The sequence below is a fragment of the Thermothielavioides terrestris genome, chromosome 6 (assembly GCF_000226115.1).
Source record: "Thermothielavioides terrestris NRRL 8126 chromosome 6, complete sequence".
Lineage (NCBI taxonomy): Eukaryota > Fungi > Ascomycota > Sordariomycetes > Sordariales > Chaetomiaceae > Thermothielavioides > Thermothielavioides terrestris.
Genome location: NC_016462.1, coordinates 3,022,835 through 3,048,949, shown reverse-complemented (window position 1 = coordinate 3,048,949; position 26,115 = coordinate 3,022,835). Strand labels below are relative to the sequence as shown.

At 58.4% G+C, this 26,115-nt stretch overlaps 9 protein-coding genes across 9 annotated transcripts; 3 read left to right on the top strand and 6 right to left on the bottom strand.

Moving 5' to 3' along the window:
* Positions 1-679: 679 nt before the first annotated feature.
* THITE_2093336 (uncharacterized protein) lies at positions 680-1,033 on the bottom strand (the record flags this gene model as incomplete). The annotated part of the gene is made up of 1 exon (XM_003658130.1): positions 680-1,033. One exon carries the CDS (start codon positions 1,031-1,033, stop codon positions 680-682), a length of 354 nt encoding a protein of 117 aa, XP_003658178.1.
* A 1,132-nt stretch (positions 1,034-2,165) lies between these two features.
* THITE_2124689 (uncharacterized protein) lies at positions 2,166-6,239 on the top strand. Its single transcript, XM_003658129.1, has one exon. The coding sequence runs from the start codon at positions 2,578-2,580 to the stop codon at positions 5,917-5,919; it is 3,342 nt and encodes a 1,113-aa protein (XP_003658177.1). The 5' UTR covers positions 2,166-2,577; the 3' UTR covers positions 5,920-6,239.
* THITE_2124687 (glycosyltransferase family 8 protein) lies at positions 6,239-7,770 on the bottom strand. Its single transcript, XM_003658128.1, has 2 exons — positions 7,129-7,770; positions 6,239-7,062 (listed from the first exon to the last, which is right to left on the bottom strand). The coding sequence occupies exons 1-2, from the start codon at positions 7,591-7,593 to the stop codon at positions 7,039-7,041; spliced, it is 489 nt and encodes a 162-aa protein (XP_003658176.1). The 5' UTR covers positions 7,594-7,770; the 3' UTR covers positions 6,239-7,038.
* Positions 7,771-9,661: 1,891 nt separating this feature from the next.
* Positions 9,662-11,503, bottom strand: THITE_2060037 (uncharacterized protein; the record flags this gene model as incomplete). The annotated part of the gene is made up of 2 exons (XM_003658127.1): positions 9,662-10,033; positions 10,079-11,503. The coding sequence occupies 2 exons, from the start codon at positions 11,501-11,503 to the stop codon at positions 9,662-9,664; spliced, it is 1,797 nt and encodes a 598-aa protein (XP_003658175.1).
* Positions 11,504-12,398: 895 nt separating this feature from the next.
* Positions 12,399-13,105, top strand: THITE_2124686 (uncharacterized protein). The gene is made up of 2 exons (XM_003658126.1): positions 12,399-12,795; positions 12,883-13,105. The coding sequence occupies exons 1-2, from the start codon at positions 12,724-12,726 to the stop codon at positions 13,015-13,017; spliced, it is 207 nt and encodes a 68-aa protein (XP_003658174.1). The 5' UTR covers positions 12,399-12,723; the 3' UTR covers positions 13,018-13,105.
* Positions 13,106-18,689: 5,584 nt separating this feature from the next.
* THITE_2124681 (uncharacterized protein) lies at positions 18,690-20,166 on the top strand. The gene is made up of 3 exons (XM_003658125.1): positions 18,690-18,864; positions 18,970-19,879; positions 20,079-20,166. Exons 1-2 carry the CDS (start codon positions 18,809-18,811, stop codon positions 19,823-19,825), a joined length of 912 nt encoding a protein of 303 aa, XP_003658173.1. The 5' UTR covers positions 18,690-18,808; the 3' UTR covers positions 19,826-19,879; positions 20,079-20,166.
* Positions 20,167-20,235: 69 nt separating this feature from the next.
* Positions 20,236-21,435, bottom strand: THITE_2124680 (uncharacterized protein). The gene is made up of 2 exons (XM_003658124.1): positions 20,909-21,435; positions 20,236-20,795 (listed from the first exon to the last, which is right to left on the bottom strand). Exons 1-2 carry the CDS (start codon positions 21,021-21,023, stop codon positions 20,668-20,670), a joined length of 243 nt encoding a protein of 80 aa, XP_003658172.1. The 5' UTR covers positions 21,024-21,435; the 3' UTR covers positions 20,236-20,667.
* Position 21,436: 1 nt separating this feature from the next.
* Positions 21,437-21,781, bottom strand: THITE_2124679 (uncharacterized protein; the record flags this gene model as incomplete). Its single annotated transcript, XM_003658123.1, has 1 exon — positions 21,437-21,781. The coding sequence occupies one exon, from the start codon at positions 21,776-21,778 to the stop codon at positions 21,578-21,580; it is 201 nt and encodes a 66-aa protein (XP_003658171.1). The 3' UTR covers positions 21,437-21,577.
* Positions 21,782-23,339: 1,558 nt separating this feature from the next.
* Positions 23,340-25,965, bottom strand: THITE_2148444 (uncharacterized protein; the record flags this gene model as incomplete). Its single annotated transcript, XM_003658122.1, has 11 exons — positions 23,340-23,503; positions 23,598-23,682; positions 23,740-23,856; positions 23,928-24,014; positions 24,073-24,188; positions 24,262-24,387; positions 24,470-24,697; positions 24,760-24,932; positions 25,031-25,217; positions 25,303-25,510; positions 25,948-25,965. The coding sequence occupies 11 exons, from the start codon at positions 25,963-25,965 to the stop codon at positions 23,340-23,342; spliced, it is 1,509 nt and encodes a 502-aa protein (XP_003658170.1).
* Positions 25,966-26,115: the final 150 nt, after the last annotated feature.

Below are 26,115 nucleotides of genomic sequence, written 5' to 3'. Positions count from 1 at the left end.
GCGTAATTGATTAGCTAGTACTTCTCCCCCCAGCATCCGCAGCTCCGCTGACTACTGATTAAGGTACCTATTCCATCTTATATCTCCCGCTTCACCTCCTCGTGCACCTCCCTCACGACTTGAATCAACATACCTTACCATTCTCAGGGCGTCGTGCTACTGCTGTCTCCCCAACGATTTTCACTTTCCATGCGAGGCCATGTTGATCTTGGCCGTGATCCAAAGTCTTCAATAGATTGGATGACCGCGTGAGCTTACGAGTAAACGGGGCATGCTTCGTCCATGGAAGGAAGGGACTGAGAAAGTTTCGGGAACGGCGGGAGGTGAGACATGAGCTCGAGGCGGTGTAATATCTTCTTGGCTTTTTAAACCCGCCTAAGGTGCGCAGGGTAGTACGAGTCAATGGCATAAAGCCCTAGCGTTGAACATTCTATCTGTGCAGAACTCTCGAGCTGAGGATGGAAAAGGGATCAATTCGAGATGTTCGGGATTAGGGTTGGCCAAGAGTCGCCGAACCCAGGTCGGCTCAGCCCGTCGTCAACCTAATTTTTGTGCTATTTTGAAAGCGAAACGCGGTGAACAAGACCAATGGAATCTAAGGAGAATACTCCTGCAGAGTCCTGCAGCTTTCAAAACCTACTTAAGTAGCACCTCCATGAGGCAGCAACCCCTTGCTCATTCAAGATCGGCCATCAGGGCTGAAGAACCTCTTTCCCCACGGGCGGAAGTGGTGCTGAAGGCCGACCTTCGTAATCTCCTCGACCTCCTGGGTAGATAGCTTGAGCGAAACGGCGGCTAGACACTCAGCCATTCTGTCACGCTTGGACGTGGTCGTGATGGGGACCACGTTCCGGCCAATGGCCCAGCTCAGGAGCACGGTGCTGACGGCTACGTCGTGGTTGGCCGCAATAGACTGGAGCACGGCGTCGAGAGGCCCGCCGGCGGCCACCGTAACAGGGGCCAAGGTCTTGAAGGATGAGCCAAGCTTCACGGGCCTGGCAACCACCATGATGGAGAGTGAGATAGAGAGCATCTTGACCAGCAATCACCCAGCGCCATACCCACAACTAACGCAAGCTCTCCCGCCCACAGAACGAAACATGAGCGCTCCAAGCCCGCCGCGTGGCAGGACAAGCTCGAAGAAGCGGCACAGCTCAGCCGCGAAGCGCACGCCCTCGTAGCTGCAGGCAAGCCCACCCACGCGAGCGTCATGGCCGCGTTGTACCGGCGTGGTTGGATCGCGATGCTTCGGGGCGGTGACGACGGCGACGACGAGGCCCTGCAGCACCTGCAGCAGGCCCTGGTCATCTGCCAGCTCAATGAGCCGCACCGTGGGAATGCGGGAGGGTCCGCGAGCCTTCAGTGGCGGCTCGCGCAGGTTTACGAGCGGAAGGGCATGGCCGAGGAGGCGGGCAGGCTCCGGGCGGAGGCGGAGAAGGCGAAGCGGGAGTTGCTGGCTACGGGGGATTATGCTGTTGTTGAAGGGGACGAGGAGGCTGGCTGGGATGCGCTGGTGGGGCTGCTTAATTGGTGATGGGTGGCCATCATCTTTGCGCTGATTCTACGGAATACATACTAGGCCTATTCGGAGAAACCAGGCCAGCTAGCTGGGAAATCCGGCAGACATGATCGCTGTTGGAGCCAAGGGTCGCTGGAAAAATGGATGTTATGATGTCCCATTACAGACGTGTCATGTCCAGCTCGGCGTCCTGGACGGTGCTCGCCAGAGGGCGCGGTCGACCTGGCTGGCGCGTTCCGAACCGACAGTCTGGCTCGGGCCGGGACATGGTCGTACCCGGACCGGCCGGCCGGCCGGCCGACTGATCTCCGGTATCCGGGCCGCTCCGGGAAGGGGAACCGGACGCGAGGGGCCGGGGTCCTCCGGATCGTGGGTTCGAGATACATCATAACTCCCGTAAGTGAACGCCCAAATTCCCATGGTTGAATGAGATTGCCCTGAAAGAGAGCCGGTGAAACTGCCCGTACCTACTGGTATGTCCATGCACTAGTATAGTTCACGTTGATCCATGTTGGGCACACTGTGTACAGTACCTACCAGGTAGCTGAGCCGGCGTAATGTAATTATTGTGTATTTTACATCTTGTTGTGGAGTTTTGATTCTCAGCCCCACGAGTCAAGATTTCCAATGGCTCGACCAATCTCTGCCCAGAACCACCTCCGCAGCATCATCACCGTTGAACGCGATTTTACCCGTCGCAAACCGCTGCACCACGTGATTCAACCCTCGCGACCTGTAAAAAAATCGTCGCCAACCTCGGAACCAGTCGGCGAAGAGCGAGCATTCCCAGCGCGGTCGCGTGTCACTGCGAGTCGCCGAAGCGAAATCCGATCAACCCGTCGTCGGATCCCCCAGAACCCGCAAGGGCGACTGGCTGGGGCTGCCGGTAGTGTCTGGCGCGTGCAACCTCAACCGACCCAACCGACCGCACGCAGTATCGCCGGCAGCACCGGTCCTCTTCGCTGGCCGGAGCTGGCACTTGGCTGATCGTGGCGCCGATTCATCTGGTCCAGAACCGCGGCGGGCCCCTCGGTTCTCCGGGGGGTGCAGTCTGGGGCATGACTACATTGGCGACGGCAGCAGCGACACCGCGCACGCCGAGCACGCTCAGCACGACGCACACGCCGCTCGAAGCGCTCCTCTTGTTCCGTGGGGTCGCCGAGTACGGCCTCGACGACGATTCCGTCTTCACCCGCATCTCCGAAGCCCTCCAGAACAACCGCCTCATTAAGGGCGATCCCTCGAACGATGGCAGCCGACTGAAACCTGAGGCGCTGCGGGATCTGTTCCTGCGGCTGGTGCGGGAGGAACTGAGGACAGAGAGCGAGAGCACACCTGGCCCCGATGGCGCCCTGTCGCCAGCTTCCAAGAAGCGCAGGCTGCAGTCCCCCCAGCTCCTGACCCTGCAGGACGTCCGCCGACATATCGACGAGATCGCGGCCGCTGGCGAGAAAGCCCACAACGCCTACGTGCAGCAGGCAGTCGACGAGATTCGGCAGCTCGAGGCACGGTATGAATCGGTGCTGGGCGAGATACGTGAGCTGGAGAAGCAGGGTGTGGAGGAACCTGACGGCGAGTCGAAACCGCAGGGCTTGGGATCTCTTCAGGATGTTGCAGGAACACGCGAGGCAGCTGCTCCGTCACCCGGGACCTCGCCCAGGCCGCCGCAAATACCGATCCCGCCTGCGGTTCCTCCACAACCCCAGCGGACCTTGCAGCCCTTGCTGCCGCATCCGCCACCACAGCAGAACGGCCCTTCCCCGCCGCAGCAGGCGCCCCCCGAGAAGGTGGCCCCCGCCTCCCAGGTGGTGCGCTCCCCGCAGGTCAGCCAACCGGAAGTTGGGCAAGCTCCTCCGCCGAAGCCCGCGGCGACTCCAAAGCCCCCATATGGGATGCCCCAAGTTCTCCAGGCGCCGCAAGGGGTGCCTCCCTTCCCGACTTCTCCCCAGCCGGCGGCACCGCCGGCCGGTCCGCAGGGTCCCCAGCGGCTGGAGAGTGCCGCAGGACCCAGACAACCCCCCGCGACTAACGCCCAGCTACCCGGCCAGGCGCAACTGAAGTGGGAGCCGCCCTATCAGCCAAATGCGCCAGGACCCCGCCATGCCAATGTGAGCGCGAACGTGCAGCACCATGCCCCCCAGGTGTTTCCTGGCCCTCCGCATACCATGCCCTCGCAGCGGCCGCCTCAACCAGCGTCGCCGCACCCGAGTCCTGCTCCTTTGCAAGGACAACCCGTTAGGCAGCAGCCGCCGCCACCGCCACCACCGCCGCCGCCGCCGCCGCCGCAGCAGCAGCAGCCGCAGCAGCAACAGCCAGTCTTTATTGCTCCGCAAGTTGCCGGGCAGTTTGCGCCGCCGCTTCAGTCCCCGCCAATCAGGTCTCCAGTCGACACAGGCGGCGGGCAGGCGTCAAGCCGGCAGCAGCCATTGCTTCCGAGTCCGGGGCCGAGCACTGTGCCACAGCCGCAGCCTCCTGCGCATGGGCCCCCACATCCGGGCTATTCCCTCCCGACCGCGGGACAGCCGCCGCTGGTTCAGGCCCCCCAGGCTGCCCAACCGCATCCGGGTCGGGCACAAACAGGCCCAGGGCGGAGCCCGGTGGTCCCGCCGCCGTCTCCTGCGACGCCCCTTACCGGCCCGCCCAGAGCCGCCCACGGCCTGGCTGCCCCGCCGCAACAGCGACCGCAGCCCCAGAATCTGCAAGCTCCGTTGTTGAGCCAGCCACATGCAGGGCCAGGTCTTGTATCTCCGGTTCCGCTCCCGTCAGATGGGGCACAACAGTATAGCGCCCCGTATCAGCCACCCAGGCCCGCCGCTGTGGACCGCATTCATCCTCGGCCGCTGGCGACCGCGACACCAACCCCGGCTGCTAGGTTCAGTCCTGCGCTGCCTGGCCCTCAAACCCCTATGACAACTGTTCCAATGAACGTCTCGCATGGCAGCGGCACGAAGTGGCTATCTGCCTCCACGCCCTCGACGCCGAAGCCCGGGATTGACCTCCGCCTCGGACACGATGACTTCCCGAGTCCGGCCTACGAACCGACGAGTCCGGTTTTGCAGCCAACAGCGCCTCCGGCGTCGGCACCGAAACGGCAAGCTGCGGAACCCAAGCAAAAGCCGGCTCGGGCGAATGCCCCTCCGCGAGCTCAGGCTGGCGTGTCCGCTCCGCAGACGGCCGCTCAACCAGCAGCAGCACCCCAGCAAGCAGAGTCTCAGGCCACGCAGAGCTCGCTGGCGACCGTCGAACCCAGAGTTAAGGACGAGGTGACGACGCCGCGGCCGTCCACCGAAGCAGGCGACACCACTGCCGACGAGAGCGTCACAGGCCGCGCCGTGCCCACTCGATCAAGCAAGCGCAAGCGTGAGGATGCGACCCCAACCCCGGCGCAGACGCCCGTCGCCAGCCAGCTGCGCGACGCGCTGCCTGAAGGGCTGACCACTGCTGCCGCCTCGCCGCCCGGCGCGCCCACGCTAGTGCTCTGGACGCGCGCCTTCAACAAGGTCAGCGGCTCCGCCATGGAGCAGATCATCCACCACCGCTCGGCCAACATGTTCGCGCAGCCCATCCGCGAGCGGGACGCCCCCGGCTACCACAAGGTGGTCAAGCAGCCGCAGGACCTCAAGTCCATCCGCGCCGCCATCAACCACGGCAACCGCGCAGCCGCTGCCGCAGCTGCCGCCCTGCCCCAGAGCCCAGAAGCCTTGTCGTCCTCATCCATCTGGCTCCCCCGCACCGAGGACCTCGCCCCGCCAAAAAGCATCATCAACTCCTCCCAGCTCGACCGCGAGCTCGCCCACATGTTCGCCAACGCCGTCATGTACAACCCGGACCCGCACCACGGCCCGGGACCGGCCTTCTTGCGCGGCGAGTCGGCCGGCGACGGCGACGGCCCCGACGACCACCTCTACCCTGATGCCGCTGGCGGCGGCGGCGGCGGCGGAAATGGGGGTCTACAGCAGCAGCCGCCGCAGCAGCAGCAAGACAGCGGCGTGCTGGGGTACCAGGTCGACGAGTTCGGCGTCGTCAACGACGCGCGCGCCATGTTTGTCGAGGTCGAGAAGCTGCTTAGCGAGCTGCGCTCGGCCGAGGACAGGCGCGGCGCGCCGCCTGGGTATGCGTATGGGTATGGGAATGCTGCCGCCGCCGCCGGCGGCACGGGTGCGAGTACGTGGCAGGCGAGTGTTTCGGGGCAGCAGCAGCAGCAGCAGCAGCAGCAGCAGCAGGGCACGACGGCTGGGGAGGGTGCGGGGAGGGATGATGGTGGTGGTGCTGGTGGTGGTGGGGGGGACCAGGGGGAGGAGCAGGATGATGCGGAGGGTGGTGGTGGCAGTGGTGGTGGTGGTGGTGGTGGTGGTGGTGGTGGTGCGCCGGTGAAGAGGCGGCGGGTTACGAGGGGATAGGGGTATAGAAGCTGTATAGGGATACTTGGTCTGCGCGGTTCATATGAAGGCTGTTGAGGCCTCAAGCGGGTGGGTGGGTATTGTTTTACTACGAGTACTGAGAGAATTTGCCGCCAGAAATGGGCTGCCTTGAATGGGATTATTCGCCTGGGTGTTTGTGTCTTGGGACCTGTGCTTGGTGTCTGAGGGGGCGTTGCTTGGAATACTCCGGCAAGTGTCGTGGTCGGGACTGCCGAACTCTGAGTTTGCTCGGCTCCCCCTGCGCGAACCCCCGGGCCTACCCTTCACTGGCGAGTCTAGGTACGTTACCCGGTTACCGGTCCCTTCACTGATCAAGTCGCCGGGTCTTCATAATACACCGCGCCCTCGCCTGCTTGCTCATTTCCCACTTCCTCTCTTCATCCTCCTCCTGCATCCCGGGTTACAAGTCTTACTTTGTTCGCCCAATTGGAAACGCAGCGTATACGGGAGTATATACTGGACTTGCATCCGACGGACCCCATGCGGCCGCCGCGCTGCCTCCGTTGCTAGGATAGCGCGAGGTACTTGACAATTCTGACGGCCGGCCAGACAGCCCGCGTCCCCATAAGCTCCTTGACGTCGTCAATCCAGTCCTTCTGCACATCAACGACTGTCGCAATGTTCGAAGCCGCCAATGGGAGCGTGGGCTCCGGCGCCTTCTTTTTCTTCTTCAGGCTCCAGACCAGCAAGCCCACCCCAACGACAAGCACCACCCTACCCACCACAGGCACCACAATCGTTACAACCACCGTAATCGACACACCTCCGTCGCCCCCGCAAACGCCATCGGTTGCAGTCGCCGTTGTCGTCGCCGTCGCCGTCGACTCCCCAACACCAGTAACACTCCCGGACCCGCCACCCCCTTTCCCACTCGCTGCCCCTGTCTCCATCCCATTACCCTTCCCACCTCTCGCCGCTGCGCTTCCACCAATGTCCTTTACCGTCAAAACCGGCCAAGATACCTCGCTCGACTTCTCCGGCTATCTCGACTCGCCCGGATGGTCTCGTCCTTCAAATGCACACCCGCCACGCGTGGCGCACGAGTCGTCTACAAGTTGGCCGCAGTTCAGAGACTCACGACTTTCTGCGCCGTCCCGCTCAAGTGCCAGTCCCGCATACTCTCTATATAGTATGTCACTGTCAGCGGTCATGAGACTGTCACTTTCCCTCCGGGGGACGATAACACACCTTTCTTCTCTCCTTAAATTCGTTCCGCCACCCGTTCCACAACTCCCTCTCAGCACAGGACTCGACGCCGCCGTCGTTAACATAACACTTGGGCTGCACCTGGAGCCTCAGCTCCTCATCCGCAGGCAGCCAAGGCTTCGGCATAGGCCAGTCCGAGAAGTGCAGGTACTTGGCCTCGCTGTACACCGCCACGGGGTCCCATTGCTCGCGGTCGCTGCCGAGGTAGTGCGAGTGGTTCCAGGGCTCCCTAAAGTACTCGCGCGTCAGCAGGGCGTACGGCCGGTGCGGCAGCACCAGCGCGGAGTCGCCGTAGAGCCGGTTCAGAATCTCCATGTCGTAGTCGCCCGGCGCCGCGTCGCGGACCGCGTCCATGACGCGCGCGAATTCGGTCGCGCTCGGCTGCAGCAGCACGATGTGTGAGGCCAGCTTCTTTTCCTGGGGGTACAGCCAATATGCGCGCGGCATGGCTACCGGGGAGGGGGGGAGCAGGAAGAGCTCGTCGAGGTTTTGGAGCACGTTGGCGTCCGAGTCGAGAGAGAGGACTCGGGCGTATTGCGTCTGGTTGAAGGCGAGGAGCTTGGTGAAGGACTCAGCCCAGGTGGCTACGGCGGAGGGCTCAGTACGTTAGTTCACGCCAATGTTACCTTAGAAAACAGGTCGGAGGGATTGTAGCTTGGGGGTGCGGCAAGACTTACGGTCCTGGCCCGGCCGAGTCAGCACTTCGATGGGCGCCAGGCGGACGTTGTACTCGTCGCGGGCCTTGAGCAGCAAGCGCCGATCGTCCAGTCTGCCTCTGCCACCCTCTCCCATCATCCACGACGGGTACATCATGACCCGATCGGCGCGGCTGCCAACCTGCTGGAGCCGCTCAAAGAGCATGACCGAGTTGCACAGGTACACGCTGTTGGTCACATACTGAACGTAAGCAAACCGCGACCAATCAACCGACTCCACGGCCCCGGACTCCGCGGTCTCCGGCTCGGTAGTTCCGGGACTCTTCATCTCGCTCTCCATGTTGCCATCAGCCGGTGCCGGTGACGTTGAGGGCGCAGCGGGAGAGTGGGCGGCGGCGGCCGTCTCCGGCCGCCCGAAGCGCATGCTGTAACGCGCATTGTGGCGAATACCAAGAGAAAGCAGCAAGACGGCGGCAACGGCGAGCGGCAGACACAACCGCAACTATTTGTGGCGGACCGTCAGTAGATCTGAGGGGCGCAGCCTTAATCATGATCCCGTTCAGGGGAGGTATATCCACTTCGGCTTACCGCATAGGGGGAGGCCACCATCGTGGACTTAACATCACCTTGGATCCTGGATCGCAGAGTCCCGCTGCGAGCCTACACAGTGGTGTAGCGCGCACACTTGAGGATTCATCCCAGGTTCTTTGGAGCTGCCGACGCAGGACAGGCGTTGTTAGCCCCTTTATTGGCAAGAACAAAAGCAAGGCCCCCACCATTCAGCTGGCTTCATTCTTCAATAGCGCGACGCCAACCCCCGCTGAGCGTCTCGCTGATCGGCGGCTCGTTGGTTTCAATGCGGCAGGGGGTAACGTTATGGCTGTGTTAGCGCCAACATGTCGAGCCACGCATGGCCGGGCGCTTAAACGAGGGAGGCACTGAGCAGCAAAGTTTAGCTTACTTCAGGGTGCATGAAGACAATGTCAAAAGTGCGAGGACTGCAAAACTTCAGTTGAAGCCACACAAATGCAAAGGGGGCATCTTGCAGGAGCGGCAAAAATCGAGCAAGGGAAGTATGACAGCTTCAGCGACTGGATGGCCTTGTAACTTGAACCCGGAAAAGATACCCGTTTACCTACGCATCATTGTGACTATTCGTTCTGTACTGACGACCAACTGTGACCTCATGGCATACGTCTGACCAACCAGAGTGGGCGACCGGCAGGGTGAAGGACGCCGCGAGGGGGTGACTGAGAGGGCGGAGGGCGACGAACGGGGTGCGTAAACAGCATATTGCATCCGCCATATTCTCACACGGGTTAGATGAAGGCGTATCTAGGTTCGATGATGATGTGACGATCATGGTCTACGTTTTGCCAAGCATCGTCTGGTTATGTTGATTGGAAAAGAATCATGTTGCACCTGGCAAGTTCTTGTCGGAATATACGGCCCCGAGCAAGAAGTCCCAAGAACGAAAAATGGAGCACCAAGAGTTTTTAGCTCAGTGGTCCAACAGTTCTCCAACTTCATTTGTCGACTCGGGTTATCCATATCTTCTCGATTGTGTGTGGCAATGACTGGTTACGGCTATCTCTCCTTGGTTCCTCTCAAGCTGTAATCTCGAAGCAAGGCTCGGACAGCCATTGCGGGACAGCTTCAGGAACTGTTGAGGACTTTAGGTACTAAAAGGAAGAAGTTGATACTTGTGGCGGAGAGTCATGACCGTAGTTGGATCATCAATGCCAACTTCCACCCACAATGTCCAGTAGCACCACCCGGCCCCCCAACTCTTCTACAATTGCACCACAGAACGAGAGGACGAAAAGAAAAGCGATTGTGTTGACCGCAAGAACTGAGTTCTACCGCGCCACTCCGGCCCCCCAGCCCACGGGCCCATCAGGTTGATCCCCCATCATCTCGTAGACCCTCTCCGGCGGCGGCATCTCGTGGACCTTGCGAGTATTGTCGGGTGCCTCAACCATCCAGCCACTGAAAGCGTCTTTTGTGTCATAGTACGGCGGCGCTGGGGGCGGCTGCGGTGCTGCCTCCGGAGCCGCCTGTCCAACCAGTTTTCGCCGGCGGCGCCAGAACAGCACGGCCGCCCCGACGACCGCCATCCCGCCCACGGCCGCTCCAACCGCAATCCCCGCCACGGCTGCCGTGGACAGACCTGCTACTCCCGCAGATGACGCCGCCCCATTGCTGCTGCCGCTGCCGCTGCCGCTCCCCCCCTGACCCGAGCTGCCCGTGTGCGTCGGGGTGCTGCTCACGCTGACACTAACGGGCGCATTGCCATCGGCCTGGTCGGCACTCAGAGCCGTCCAGAAGCCCTCCCACGACTTCTTCCAGTCGTTGCTGCTCGCCGCGACCGTGACGTCGCCCGGCTGCACGTTGACGGCGTCGACGCCCGAGGGGATGTTGGGCCCCGGCGCCTGCGCCAGAAACACCTTCTTCTGCTCCCAGTTGGCGCCCAGGAAGGCGTCTTGCAGGAAGGCGCGCCCCAGGACGGGCTGGCCCGTGCCGCCCGTGAAGCAGGGAAAGTAAGGGACCGGGGTGTCGGTGAAGGGCGGGGAGAGGGTGAGGTTGAGGTGGCGGAAGGGCACGTTGATGGTGCCGGTTTGGGTGTTGCTCTCGCCCATGAAGGTGAAGGTGAGGGCCGAGGCCGAGGCGACGATGCGGCTGTAGTGCGGGGCCGAGGTGTTCCACAGGTAGAGGCCGAGGGAGGAGTTGTACGAGACGGGGAGGTGGGAGGCGATGGCGTCGCAGGTGGATTTGGGAAGCGTCAGGTAGGGGGTACAGGGGTCGATGAGGACGGACAGGCCGGCCGAGGTGATGGAGGAGTTGCCCTGCGCGAGGAGGCCTGCGATGTTGTCGCTGATCGCGCCGGAACCGGAGGAGGAAGCGGTAAAGGGGGAGACGCCGTCAATGACGCGGATGCCGATGTCTTGAAGGCGGACGAAGGACCAGAGATCGCCGTCAAATGCGAGCACGTTGCCGAGCACACGGTTGCGGTCGTAACCTCCGTAAAGAAGCGACCCTGACATCGTCGCGGTCGGTCCCGCGGACCCGATGTGCAAGCCAAAGGAGCTAGACGCGGTCTTGCCTTGGTCCTTGAGGTACCATGGAATCATGGTGGCGTTGATGGTGGTTCCGCCATCGCCGCCTGTGAACACTTGATACCGATCGGTGGCTCCCAGGCTGAGACAGCCCGTGAAGATCGGGTACCGCGTTCCGCCCGGGTACTCGTACATCTGAGAATCGTTTTCGATGAGAGCAAGCGAGTGGTTATTGATGGCGCCGAGCCCGAAGTGCAAGTCGATGGAATCAAGGCGCATCGGAGCGGTCCCAAGAACCTCGATCCCCTCGCTCAGCTGCTGATCGTCCGGCTGCCATTGTACAGTCAAGGCGGTCCCGGTGGCAGCGTCGGGAATGGCATTGTCCTTGTCATAAGTGCCCGACCCGCAGTGGGGGATCGTGCTGTTGACCGCGCAGTAGTCCGTGGTAGTGACGAACGTGCTCCACAGGCGCCCTGGAAATAGACCAATGTTCGCCTGGCCGCCAAGGGACACCTCGACGGCGTTCCATGGCCCGTCTGGACCTATCGGCGCGGAAGTCCAAACGGCTTGCTGTGGCTCGATGCCGGCAAGGGCGCAAGAAAACAGACAGGAGGAAAAGAGCGTGAGAATGGCTGAGCCGGGCATCATCGTCGTATCATGATTGCTTGGCCGGGCTGAAATACAGAAACGGAAGGTGACAGGGAAGAAGAGAGGCACGGAGACAGAGAAACAGGAAACAGCCAAAGGCACGCCCGGGCCGTCCCACGCATTATGATGTTGTTGACTCGCTCGTGCTGCGGATTGTGCAGCCGACCCAGGCACCAACTCACCCGGCACGAACAGGCTCCGTCCAACGAGCGCTCCATCTCTCGACAGGGTCTTGGGCGGGGCAGGGCATCACGAGCGAGGAGATCCGCTGGATGCAGCCGGATGGAACAGATACATACAAGTTGGGCAGCCCATCTCATCTCTGCTGCTTGACCTGCTGCGAGCACAGTGTGGCTAAACACATCGCTGTGGTTGTCTTGGGAGCATCGGCGGGCTTCGGCGCCTCCGTTCTCCCACGCTTATGGGCTGGGGAGCCCAAGCGGGACGGCTCGAGCCAGGGGGCGGCCCAATCTGGGCATCCAGACAGCCAACGACCGCAGTATTGCGCCCGCTCCACCACACCCTGAAGCAAATGAACACGCTACACGGTGCATGCAACATTGGGCCCGACAGGTCGGCTCTGCCGCCCCGGCGTGCATTAGGTTGTTTGAACTGGCGCGGCCCCACTAACACCGTAACCGCCGCGTCCAACCTCGCGATGTGGTTTGACCGGTTTTGACAGGGGCCGTCAACATGAACCGACAGCATCTCTTGTTGGCTGACCAAGCGCCCAACATGAGCTGAGTCGAAAATACCGGGCCGGCCACCGACCCCGTCATGCCCATCTCAACTTCAACTCCACTGCGTGTCCTCAATGTTATGGCAAGTTCGTGATAGGCAGGCACCTACCACAGAGTGTAGGGGATTTTGGTGTAAGTGGGTAGGTAAATCACTACCTACACAATGGAGGGGAGGAGATACCTCCGTGGCAAACGTGTTGTACCCGATGTCAAGCCCGGTGCTCGAACAGGCGAGCCCTGTCTTGTCTTTGTTCTGACCCCTTTCCCCGCCCGCAGCGGAACGGGGTGTTGTTCAAGAACTTCACCTAGGCGGGTGTCCACAACACAATTTCCTTCAGTCACATTGAGCACCGGGTCCAACTAGTCGCCCGACAATGAACGCCTGTTGTCGATTTCTCTTCCCCTCGGCTTATTCCCCCCCACTCCCAAGACACGAGCTACTCTCAGTAGGGGCAGGCTAACGTGGATAGTGCCAGCATGCCAGCACTTTCCCACCGCCTTTTCCCTCCTTCTTCCCAAACACGGCCTAATACTCTGAGTAGGAGCAATCTAGCACCGATAGCGTTAGCAATTCCTCCTCGAGCCTCTCACACTCCTGCACATCCCACCCTTCCTCCCCTTTACATAATTACTTACCCTTTACGCCACCCCAAACAGCGGCAGAAGAATGCAACCAGCCAGCCAAAACGCCCCCTCTCAGAACCCGACGCCTTGCCGTCACCGTTTTCGACCCACGCCGGCGGCTGTAGCGGCGGCGCGTCCCACGAATAATTCACCACCGTCGGGCCCGCCACCGGCCAGCCCTCCGCCTGTGCCACCGCCTCCCGCCAGGCGCGTTCCTGCGCCTCGAGCTCCTCCGCCGTGTGCTCGCACTCCAGCCGCGGCAGGTCGCCGAGCGCTTTGGCCTTGGCGACCAGCCGGGCGCGCATGCTTGTGTGGTCCGGGGAGGGGCCAGCGCTGCTGCTCTGAGGCTGCGGGAGGGAGGCCATAGAGGAGGAGATACGGTCCGGGTCGTCGGCGTGATGCGGCGGGGCTGGAGTCCCGCTTCCGCTCCCGCTCGCCCCGCCGGGGACCTCAATGCCCAAGCGCGTTGGGGAGGCCGCCCGCGCTTCGGCAAGGGCCAGGAAGCGGTCGAAGCAGGACGAGATGGAGATCCGTTGTTGGCCGGCGGCGCCGGGCAGCGGTGAGTTGCTGCTGAAGGCCGGCGTTGCCTCCGTCTGTGTGATGGCGGGGGCGCCGCTGTCGGTGTTGCTGCCGCGCTGCTTCTGGAAATAGTTAAGCTGCGACATGACATTGCCGCGACAGCCGAGGGTCACGCGGACGAAGTGGCGGTGGCCGTCGTCCTCGTCGCCGGCGTGCAGCACCTCGGTGATGAGGATGCGCAGCGCGAGCGACTCCTGGATCGCGTTGAAGGTCTTGAGCGCCTGCGCGGGGTCCCGCATGTAGAGGCACCTCCGCGACTCGTCGTACCACGGCTTGCGGTGCTCCAGCTCCTCGTGGTGCAACACGACATGGTGCGCGGCGTGGGTCGCACACCAGCGCCACGATCCGTCGGCTTTGGCGAGCGGGCACCGCGAGCCGTCGCTGACCAGCAGTGCCCGGCATCTCTCGTAGTCTCCGTCCGCGAGCCGGGCTTGCGCTGGGCCTACGTTCTCGGGGCGCTTCTCGGCCGTCGTTGGTGTCGCCGCCGGCTCGTCCCCCTTCGTCGACGTGGCGTCCATGGAGGGTGTTTGCGATTCTGAGATCTGGATCCCCCAGACTGGTTAGGTCAGTTGAGCCGTCGGCCGGGTTCCCGGGCTGTGAAGGTCTCAGCCCAGACGTGACCGAGCTAGATGGTGTTCTTCTCGAGGATGGGGCAGCCTGGAGTCCCAAGAACTATGATGGGAGGCCGAGGAAGGGTTGACGAGAAGACCGATGGATCGGCGGTTGAGTGTCAGACCGAGCGGTCTTAAATCCAGCACAGCTCTCTTCGGAAACAACTTCTTTGACATAGAGGAGTCGTGATGGATGATGGCACTGTTCAGTCTCTCCCGTCTGGAGACATTCACCACTGACTAGCCGAAGCGAATTGTCCACACGTCCTGGGCGGGAGCGGCTGTCGAAAAATCTGCTCAAAGGTGGTTGCCTTGCATGGTCGTCACACAGGTGTGGGCCAGGTTGAGGTCCATCGCGATGAGGGTGCCGGGGAGTGTTGGGTGTAAGTTGATCGGCCATGATGATCTGTGTTACCCGTTAATCTGTGTTACCCGTCTTCCGTCTCCCCTCCTAACTCCCAAGCGGCGAGGTGGAGGGACGAGACAAAAGACATAGGATCTATCGTGGAATGACCAAAGTTCGAGTTGTGCCCGATAACCCCCCACCTCTTCCAGTCGGCCACCCACCCAGATCATCATCCTTCCACAACAGTACAGCTTCCACGAAGATTGTGTGTGCTGGGTATGGTATTTTCGACTCCCGGAAGTAAGGGCGCGTCGACAACGGTGAAAGAGGACGCGGTGATTGATATATCTAGGAGCGATGGAGTCCTCGCTGCGCTCAAATAATTTGGACATGCTTCCGGCATCAGAGATGACGAGCCATGCTGTTTTTATGCATATGTCGGTAGGATGAAACGCTTTCCCTCGTGGGCAACGTTTTCCGGCGTTCTGGTGTTTGTCCAAATGACAAGCAGTTTACCAGCGACCCCTGAAATAGCTGGGTATCTTGCCTCTAGCATCGGCAAACATAAGGAGGACGGAGTCGCCGTCGAAAAGGTTGCTACCGAGGTCGTGCTCGACCTGCGGCGAGGTCTGCAGGTGGTGCTTCGTCGGTGTGCATTTTCAACTGACGGATGTCGTTGCATCCAAGGAGAGAGGGGATGGCGTCGCGGGCGGACGAAAACGAAAACAGCGGGGAACGGCGCCAACATGGACTTCAGGGCCGTTCTTGAGAATGGAGAGAGAAAGACTGAAAGACTGAAAGCGTTGTTCGGCGTCGAGCGATACGCAACACCGAGGAACACAAACTGGGGAGAAAACGGGATATGGACACCACGCACTCAGAAACTCGATATCGAAATCTTGCATAAACCATGCATAGACCATGATTATAGGAACTTCACTCTTCGTGCACATCCCAAACATGATCCGTTGAGGGTTTGCACACCGGCAGGACTTTCTGTGCCTCCTTATCAGTTGAGAACAGCGGGGGTCGGCCCACCAACGCATTGCTGAATGTTACCCGAGGGCCAAAGGAAAAGTGGGGATTTTCGCAGCCCTCTCTCCTTCCAGGAGAGAGGGGCACAAAATTGCCGGACACCTACCTAAAAACCGGACACCTCCCTACCCAATTTTGTATACGAACGCGTCCTGGCGCGAGGGATCACAACCGCGTCAACCCCATCAATTGAAGCTATTGCCGCTAGCCAACCTATAAGTGGTGATGTTTTTATAGTGTTTTAACATATTATGCCCAGATCTTCGAACTACTATCTACCTAAACTGCCTAGTGTACACGCTACCTACTAGCTCAACAACGCCCTTGCGCAGTACTATACCAACTACCTTCGAAGTAAGGTATATAGCTATACAATGTCCTCTCTTTACATTGTAGCTAAGCGGTTTAGCTATAGTAAATCGTAGGTCGCTATATATCTTTAGGCTCTTCGTGATACTGGCTCACCAGCATTGAACCGACGCTATATCGCTAGGCGGCTATATACGCTTATCGACGTCGAAGACAGTGCCCTCGATACGTATATATAATAGCTATCTACCTTAGGATCCTTACTAGCCTAGGATCTTATCGAGGGCACTATAAATCGTCTATAAGTATATTGTATTCCTCCTATAGGCCTGGTCAACTACGCTTAGTAGGCTTAATAGCAGTTCGATCATCCTATATACTTCTCAACGAGTAGGAAACTAGTAGAGGCCGTACAACTATCTACTTAGTAATAGATCAATATACTAAACAAGTTCTTTAACCGCTATAAAGATGCTATTAAGAGATACAATATTATAGTAGCTAGTTGTTAGAACGTCGACGAGATAGGCTACTGTTTAGCGATATTGAATAGAAGGTTCTAGATCTTAGCTATTAAGATAAACAAGAATAGGAAGGTAAAGGGCTATTCCTTAGTATCAAGGGTCTTGCTATCTATTTACTATACTATTTTCTTAGCTAGAGCTCCCTAACCTCTATAATAGGGAGTCGATAACCCTAATTAGCTATACTAATGCTGTTGGCAACACTATACCTATATACAATATCTTTAAACAATAGCTAAACGAGAACTAGAACGTCGACGGCCTTAATAGCGATATACGTTTCAACGTCTTAGATATAGCGTTTAGTAACTACGCTATTATAGCTAACTAGGTTTAGCACTTTAATAAGCACTCCTTCTAGTACTATCCTATAGTTTAGGCGTATAAGCTTATGTTCGAAGAGTGGTTTAGCTACAATGTATATAACTTCTAGAGCCTAGACGATATAGTTGAATCTAAGTGGAATAATATACGCCCTAAGGATTGTATCTATCGCCTATTGGTGATAGATAGCTTCTTAGGGCACTACGCATTAGATATCTACAAATACTGCCTTATATATAACATTATTATCGTCTTCTTGCCACTGTATTTATTATATAAGACGTAGCCAATAGATATAGGTGTATTCCAATATATTAAGAAGGTATATCAAAAGCACCTTCGCTAGATAGTTCGCTAGGGCGAGCTTACCTTTATATATATACAGTTTATTAAGAACCTTTAGGTTAGTTGCTTAAAGCTAGGAAGAAGATATATCGCTAGTTCTAATATATAACTAAGCGATTATAAATATAGGCTTCACTCCTAGTAGGATTATTACTAGGTTCTCGAAGTTAGGGATTTAGCCTCTAAACTATACTATTTATATTAGTTAGCTTAAAGATATCGACCTCTAGGCTAATACTGTAGTATATTCTTCGTTGCTTCTAAAGCAAGATCGCTAGCAATTAGCTACCTAGGGCATTGACTAGCTTTAAAACAAATATAACAATATATTCAGCTCCCTAACGCGCTAGTTTATTAAAGATATCGCTACTACAATATACAAAGGTCAACTTATATAAGAGCACCTTGCTATATTTATAGCTAATAAGAAACAATAGCTAGTATCGTATACCTTAAAGCGAGCTAGGGGTCGTTTAGTCTAGCTATCTAGCGCTATTATTACTAATATATCTATCGAAGATATCCACTATATATAAGCTACTTACGATCAGAGATATATAGAGGCTATTACTAAGTAATTTTATAAAGCAATAAAGGACATTGTATATACTAGAGAAAAGGAGCTTAAGAAGGAATAGATAGAGTAGAAAAGGATATTAAGCAATAAGGTTATAAGCAATAGCTGCCTATAGATAGTAACCTTCGAAGAATTCCTCGAGAAGATTAGCTAGATCAACGACTATATACCCCTTGATCTAAACGACTATTCTATCTTCAATAAGTAGTATAGCGAGGATCCTTCGAAGCCTATATTCTTTATCGATATAGGCGAAGAAGTCGATACCTATAGGCTAGAGCGACTACTATACGATTTCCTAGTGCTAGAGCTATAGCTAATACAGAGTTCTATCCGTATAGGCGATAAGTGGGAGCTACTTACCGATAACGACCTCTCCTAGTTACAATCTAATAGCGATAATACCAACGATAATGCCAACAATAACGCCGATAATAACGCCGACAATAATGACGAATCGCCTCTGCTACAGAAAAGTACTTACAATAGCGTAGGCACTCGCGAACTAGCCTTTAATAGGATTAACAAGCTTATTACAAAGTAGCGAGTATATAAAGCGAGGAAGCAGGTATCGTAAGATGCTATAGCCTAGGAGGATTATACTACGGCGTAGTCTATAGCGTAGTATATAGCGTAGGAAGCTCAATACTAAAAATCTATAGCTAGGGAGGATTGTAATAGCTCGCTACGTATACAGATACGCCTAGATAGCAACAGTGAGCCAGTATCTACAGGTTTAGCCGCCTTACAATAAGTAGGTGGCAGTTAGGGGGGGGCGTAGTCGGGGCGCGCAGTCAGGGTACGCAAGCTAGCCTTATATTATATAATTATATTTCAATTTGATCTAGATCGAATTTTATTGCGTTTTTAAGCTTTTTAAGCTATTCTTCGTATTTGCAAGGTGGTCGAATTGATGTAGTTGTGAATTGCAGTCCCTCGCGCCAGGACGCGTTCGTATACAAAATTAGGTGGGGAGGTGTCCGGTTTTTGGGTAGGTGTCCGGCAATTTTGTGCCCCTCTCTCCTGGAAGGAGAGAGGGCTGCGAAAATCCCCACTTTTCCTTTGGCCCTCGGGTAATGAACAATCGCCCCACTCGCAGCCGTGGGCCCTACAAAAAAATCGAAATTTTCGCAAGCGCTCAGCGCTTGCTCCTCCCACTTCTTCCTCATCACCGCTCAGCACGCCGCACAACACGCAGGGCAGCGCCATGCCCTCGCTTGCCGCCCGCGCCAACACAATGCACATGTCCGGGACAATCTCGTGAAGACGGCCCAGGCACAAAAAAGAAATGCGCCTCTTCCTCGTCCGCCACGGCGAAACCGTCGACAACGCCGCAGGCATCTAGTAAGTCCAACCCACCCGCACAGAGCTTGCGCGACCATCTCCATTCCGTAAATATATACCCGCAGCCGAGAAGACCTACGACTGACCGACCCTTCCTCTGTCCAGCGCAGGCACCCGCGACTCGCCGCTGACCGCCCACGGCGCGCTGCAGGCCCGCCGCCTCGGCGCGCACCTCGCGGCCGCCCTCGGCCCGGCCGCCCGGCCGCACGTGTTTGCCTCGGACCTGCGCCGCGCGGCGATGACCGCCCAGGCGGTGGTGGATGCACTGGCGCAGGCGCAGGCGCAGGCGCCAACCGCTTTCGGTGATGCCTTGCCGCCGCTGAGGGTGGCGCAGCTGCGCGAGCTGCGGGAGCGCGATTTCGGCGGGGCGGAGGGGCGTAGGTTCGGTAGCGCGGGGCTGGGGGATGCCGGCGCCGAGTCGTGGGATCAGATGCGTGTCCGGGCGGAGAGATTTGTGCGGGTGCATCTGGTGCCGGTGCTGGAGGCGGATGGGCAGCGGGATGGCGCCGCCGTCGTGGTGGTTGCGCACGGGCTGATTCTCGATGCCCTCCTGCGGGTGCTGCTGGCGTGGTTTGGCCGCGGCGAGGCGGCCTCGCTGGGGAGGGCGAGGACGACGGTGTGGAGCAATACCGGGTATGTGGAGGCTGTGGTTACCGTTAGCCCGCCGGCGCCGGAGCCCGGTGCTGTCTCGGCGGTCGGGATCGGTGGCGGGGATGTTGCGGAAGGCGCGACGGCTGTGGCATCTGGTGATAGGACGCCGACGCCAGGCCCGAAGCGGCAGCGGCCCCGGATCAGCTTGTCGGTTGTGGGCGTCAACGTGCTGAAGCACCTCGAGGGCTTGAAGAAGACGCGAGGCGGCATCGGCAGCGCCCAGTTCGACAAGCGGCAGCGGACGGTCGACTCATTCTTCGGTCCGGTCGCCAAGAAGACGCGGGTTGACCGGGAGCCTGAAGGGGCTTGAGGTCGCGCGATCCGGTTTCCGTCGTGATGCCGCTCCACGTCTCTGAGCACCTAGGTGGTAAGCCCTCTATTTTCTTTTCATTCTTCAACATACACCCTGTTATGATGATAGACACATGTTCACAGACCTGTACCGAACTGTACTATGTGGAAAAAACTTGTCCAACCGCTATCTGAGACAGCAACTTGTTCATTTTATTTTATCTTTGCGTTTGGCTGGGTTTCAAGCTGCTGACCGTTGGGAAAGTTCCTAGGCCGCGTCCCGGATGATAGTTCTCAGCGCCTTTGACGCAGCTATGAAGGGAAGTTATTGGTTGTGGGCGACATTGGCTTCGTGCACCGCTGGCTAAGGTTTGACTTGGAAGATAGTCAAAAATATTTGCCTCCCTGTCATGGCGTATGAAGCATCATCCACAATAGACAGGCAGACAACTTCAATGATATCCTCTCATCATCGCCTCAACCCCTCAAATCATCCGCCTTTTCAGTCCCCATCCTCATCTTCATTTCCTACGCTCGCCCGACTCTCCCCCTCCTCATCATCCTCGTCGGAGGGAACCAACCCCTCGGCCTCCTCGGACGGCAAGATGCGCGGGAACCAGCCAAACTCAGCGAAGTCCACCATTAGCTCACCCAGCGCGCCCGTCGTGACCGTCACGCCCTCTGCCTGCAGCGCGGCGGCCTGGTTGCGCGCTCCTGACGGTTGGGACCTAGTAATTGTCAGTGATGATGCCGGTTTAAGTAATTCGACTCTTGGGGAGACGCCGATAATGGACGGCACCGCATGCAACCAACCAGACCGGGCGGACCAAACGAGCGGCGATGTGGGAGCGCTGTATGTACCTACCGCGGCGATATCACGCCCTTGGCGTTGATGACCCGCTGCCAGGGCACGTTGTCGTGGTTGAAGCGCGCCGACGGGTCGGAGGGCAGGTGCTTCAGGCAGACGCCGACTTGGCGCGGGCGCTGGGCTGCATTGGTGGTGGTGGTCAGTGGTCATGTTTCAGTTACATTGAATTTGGGTAGTCAAGGCCGGGCTTTTTTTTTTCCTAGGTTCGGAAGGGAGGCGGCCACATAGACTTACGCGTGCCGACCAGCCGCGCAATGTGGCCGTAGCTGGTCACCTTGCCTGGCGGGATCTCCTGCACGGCGCGGTAGACGGCAGTGAAGAAGGCCTGCGCTTCGTCAGAGCGGGGCATGAGGTGTCTGGTGGGACAACTTTGATGACGCGGGCACTGAAGCAGCAGCGACGTGCTGCGGCGACTCAATGGGCCAAGCGGGTGGTGCGAATTGCCAACCAAATTGTCAGCCTGAAGGCTGCTTGCTGCAGGCTACTTATTCCCGTCCTGGCCGTGCGTGCACTGTGTTCGGCACGCGGCTGTAGGAATTGCAGCTTGGAGTGTGAACAAGCAGAATTCTAACTCTCTCTGCCAATGGTCTAAGACGCTCCTTCATGCACTTAAGCAGCGAGCAGCTCGAGTATCCCGGGGCGCCTTTGTTCTTCAGGCACTCTGCGTTCTAGGCACGCATGCTTCTGCAGCCGCATCCCTTGTCTCTTTGTTCCAACATCAATGCCACAACAATGCCACAAAGCGGTTCGACAGCGTCTCCATGGACGTTTCCGGGAGGTCGTTGAAAGAAAGCCGTGGTGGTAGTTGCCATGCAGCTCTTGTTTTATAGCAGAGATGACCCAGCTGTCAACTTCCGCGACCTCGATTTCGGCCGACTCGCCAACAGAGCGTAGAGCTGGTATCTATTCCTTACGTTCGGTTTTTGAAGGATCACTCTTACAGCCATGAAAGCTGCCGCTGTTGAACATCCAGGACGATGGCTGAATCGGCGCCGTGCCCCCCGCGCCGCTGCCGCCCAACTCCGCCAGGACGAAGACCCAGTTGTTGATGCCCAGCAGACCGACGCGTCCAAAAGTGAAGAAGAAGAGAAGCCCCTTGGTCATGAGGAGCACGGCGCCGTTCCGCCTGCGGGCCCGTTGAGGCCGGCCGGCGAAAACACCGCCAACAGGACCTCGTACGTCGGACACGGCCATCTCTCACCAACAAATGCATCGCATGAACAAGACTGACTGACTGGCACGCGCCGGCCTCTCACAGTCCCTACCCCCTGCCGCTCCTCGTCTTCACCGCCATCACTTTCCTGCTGTACGCGGTGCTCTACGCCGTCGACCTCCTGGTGATCTACTGGACCTTCATTCCGGGCGTCTACTTCGACCGCGTCGCCCGCTCCCTGGCGACGCACACGGCCCGCCATTTCTTGGGCCCCGAGCCCCCGCAAGGGCCCGAGATCCTCCGGCTCGTCCAGCGCGCGCTCGCCTTCTCGTGGCGCCTCGTCGTCGGCACCCAGTTCGACGTGAGCGGCGGCCTGCTGCGCTTCGTCGACAGGCTGCTCCTCCTGTCCTTTGAGCTCGACGTCGCCGCCCTCAGCAGCGCCGTGCTGCTTGTGCTCTGCTTGCGGCGCTATTCCCGAGGCCGTCGGCCGCCGCCCCGGACCCTGTGGCAGCGCTTTGTTGCCTTCTTCAGCCCCTGGAACCTGTTCTTCTTGTTCTCCATGGCGCTCGTTGCCATGATCCCGGTCGAGGAGATGAGCGTGGATGACGCTGGTGTGTTCGCAAGGTTTGTTCGGCCCCTAATTTACCAGCACCCCTTTCTGTGATTCGCGGACGTAGCGCAGAGTCTGACGCTGACGCCCACCATGCAGCCTGGCACTGTCATTGTTTCTCATCGATATTTTCGGCGGCAATGCGTTCCTCACCGCCTACCTCCCCCTCAGTTGCCACTGGCAGATCGCCTTGTCCGTCTACCGCCTGCGCGCCCTGGATCCGTACAGTCACCAGGCCCATCTCGGCACCGGCCTTTTCCAGCTCGTGCTTCTCGCAAAGATGATTGCCCACGCCTCGCGGAGCACGAAGGACTGGCACTGACTAAGGACTGGTATTGAGCCGCCGTCCACTAATTACCTCGGGCCAGGTCGTCCGAGCCCGTCATGCCGCGATTCTCTGATGCCTCGGCGGGGCGGAGGGGCTGAGTTGTGGAGTAGTGGAAGTTCGTGAATCAAGCAAGACTATGAGACCTGTTCCGGGACAGGGTACATCTGCCCGCATCCGATGCCTGGTCAGGCCGGTCTCGCTGTCCGGGCGTTTGGATGCTGCGGATCGTTGTTGGATTTGGGCTTCATGTCGCTATAACTCCCCTAGCCATGTAGACCTCTTTAAGTTCGGTATATCTCGCGTCGCATTATAAAATATCACATCCGCTCGATCCCAACCCATCCCGGACCCCCCCCCCCCCCTGTATAGCCATGGTCTGCCCCTGTGAACCACTTCTTGCCAGAGTGGCCCGCATCCCTCCAACGCCCTACGTAGTAATCTGGCGTGGCGTGCACGAGTTAATACGCCGCGAAAACAACACAATAACAGGCCGCCCAACTCCTGATCGTGATTACGTCCCATACCAGCGCCCACCGCACTTACCAAATCGCCCTGCGCTGTCGAACCTGCTTCCTCAGCTGCGAGAAGTCTTGCGATCACCCTCGAGATCCCCTGCCCGGTTCTCCAGCACATCATCATCCGACTCAGGGGTAGACGCAGGTAAGAAGGTCAGTTCGCTCCTAGCGGCCCGCCGTTTGTCTCGCCAGAGAAGAAACTGCGTGAGGGCGGTTATGAGGACTGTAATAACACACACAGACAAGTTAGTAGGGCGGTTTCGCTCAAGGGGGCGGGCTTGTGACTTGTTTGGCATGTAATCATGCAGTTTACTTACTTAGGAGTATCTGCAGAATGATCGACCATGTGTAGCCCTTCCGTGCTGCGGGGAAGTCTGTTGTTTTCCATACAAAGTTGGGAGCCTATCCTGGCTTCAGTATCCTTTTTTCTATTATTTGATTTGATGAGAGATGACTTACCACCGCCTGGACGACATAGGCAAAGTCATTGCCGGCAGCGACGAGCAGCGCCCGCTTCTCCGTGTCGTCGGAGCAGATCTCGTTGATCCAGCTCAGGATCAGAGGACCCGCGCCGTTCTGCCGGAGGTAATCCGCCGTCAACAGACAAGCCAAAGCGGGAAGGGGGAAAGGGCTGTCAAAGAACTCACGCCGATGTTACTTAGCCAGTACACCACCATGCGGCCGCGGATGTTGGTGTAAAGCGGCATTTTCAATAGGAGCACGCTGAAAATGAGCTGCCGCATCGTTTAGTCCACCATGCGAAGTCCAGCAGGGCGGGTAGAGCACACGCACCGAGATGACGGCACCGGCATAGATGAAGGGCCACCGGGCGCCACGGCAGAGGCCATCGGAAAGCCAACCCCATATTAGGGCCATGCCGATGAAGATGGCCGAGGTGGGAATTGGTACTAATCACCCAAAAGTTCATCAGTATGTTCGTAAGCCGTGGCTAAGGTCGTTTCATGAGCGATACTGGCTTACGATTGTTGATCTCCGGGACGCTGAAATGCGTCCCCGGCACCGGCGGCGGATCCGCGTTGAAGCTCTTCAGCCAGTAGCCCATGGCGGGCTGGAGGCCACCATTATTCCAGATGATGTATATCATGGCTATGAGGCGGATCAGTCACTCCCGGCTTCGACTTCACATTGACCGTGGGGGGAAACGACGCAGAGATCGGCAAAGACTCACGCAGCACGTAGGTGTGCCAGCTCAGCAGGATCCTCTTGACCTTCTGCTTCGTCAAGGGCTGCTTGCCGGCACGGCCGACGGCCTCCATCCTCTTGACGGACAGGAGATGCTCCTTTTCCGTGATCCACCACGTCTTCTTCCCGCCCTGCGGCAGGTTGGGAAAGAAGAAGAAGCCGGCAATGGCGAGCGGCAGGGTGATTATGCTGTCGATGATGAAGAGCCAGCGCCCTGGAAGCCATGATCGGTTAACTTTCCCGGTAATAATCCTTGGGTAAAAGTTGAGAACGTACACCCGCTGAGACCATTCACACCGTCCAGGTTCGTGTACGCAGCCGCCTGCAGAAAGCCGCTGAACAGCTGCCCGACAGTGCCCGCAAGCCAGAAAATCATAGCACGCTTGCCGATCTCGCGGGGCGTGTACCAGGACCCGAGCAGATAGTGAATTCCCGGGTAGAAGCCGGATCTAAATTGCCGGGGCTGTCAGCTTTGTGGGGGGGGGGGGGAGACCACGAACGCAGCGCAGACGTCTAGACAGTGGACCCGACAAGTCCCGGCACGTACTCGAACAACCCGACGAGGAAACGCAGCGCGTAGAGCGACTTGTACGACGCCACCGACGCCGTGCAGATGGTGGCGATGCCCCAGCCGACCTCGAGCGCGGGGATCACGTAGCGCGGCGAGACGCGCGTGAGCAGCAGGTTGGACGGGATCTGGCCGATCACGTAGCCCACAGTCCAGATGGACGTGCCTAGAGAAGAAGGGAGAACCAGTCGTCAGATAGCTAGGTAGAGGGGCCACATTGAAGTTCCACCGAGACAGATGGACAGACGTACTCGTGACCAGCTCGTTGCCATACATGGCCAGGTCCTCCTTCATGCCGCTGAGGAACGCGTTGTTGACGTTCGTCTGGTCGAGGTACTTGAGGAAGTAGCCGATGGACGCGAAGGTCAGCACGAAGGCGTCGACCTTGAAGAGCAGCATGCGCTGGTCCGGCGGCAGCTCCCACGTGTCCCACACGTAGCCCTTCCACGTCCTGACGGGCTGCGCGGCCAGCTGAGTCTGCGACAGGGTGTCGCTGCCGTCATTGCCGCGTCCCGACTCCGCGTCGTCGATGCCGTCCCCGCTGTCCGAGGGGCGGATATGGGCGTGGGCGGCCGTGGCGGTGCCGCCGTCGATATGTTCGTCGTCGGCTTTGCCTCCCATCGTTCTGGCGCTGGCTACGCAAGTCCCGTCTGCCGTGTCTCAGTCTCGGCTGGCGAGTGTGACGCGGGCCAGGGAGCGTGATGCATTAACTCTTGTTGATATGCCGATGGTGATCCGCGGGGGAGGATTCGCGATATGCATGTTGCCATGATCCCCCCCAATCGCGCCAGCGGTGCTACCACAATACTATTGTCACCCTTATCATCCACCCTAGCAATCACGTCACTTTGGGTCCGGTTGTGTGGCCTAGTACCTGCCTGTCTTCTCCCACAGACCACACCGTCGGTCTCCATGATGGCTCGATTACCAAGCCGCCTAGCTTCGCCTCGGCTTGGCCGGAGGGGAACTGCCACTGGTAGTGCGTTGCTGCTGGCTTCATGCCTCAATGATCCCCAACTTTGCATCACGACGAATCGGCCATTGTGTCATCCACGGGGATTTTC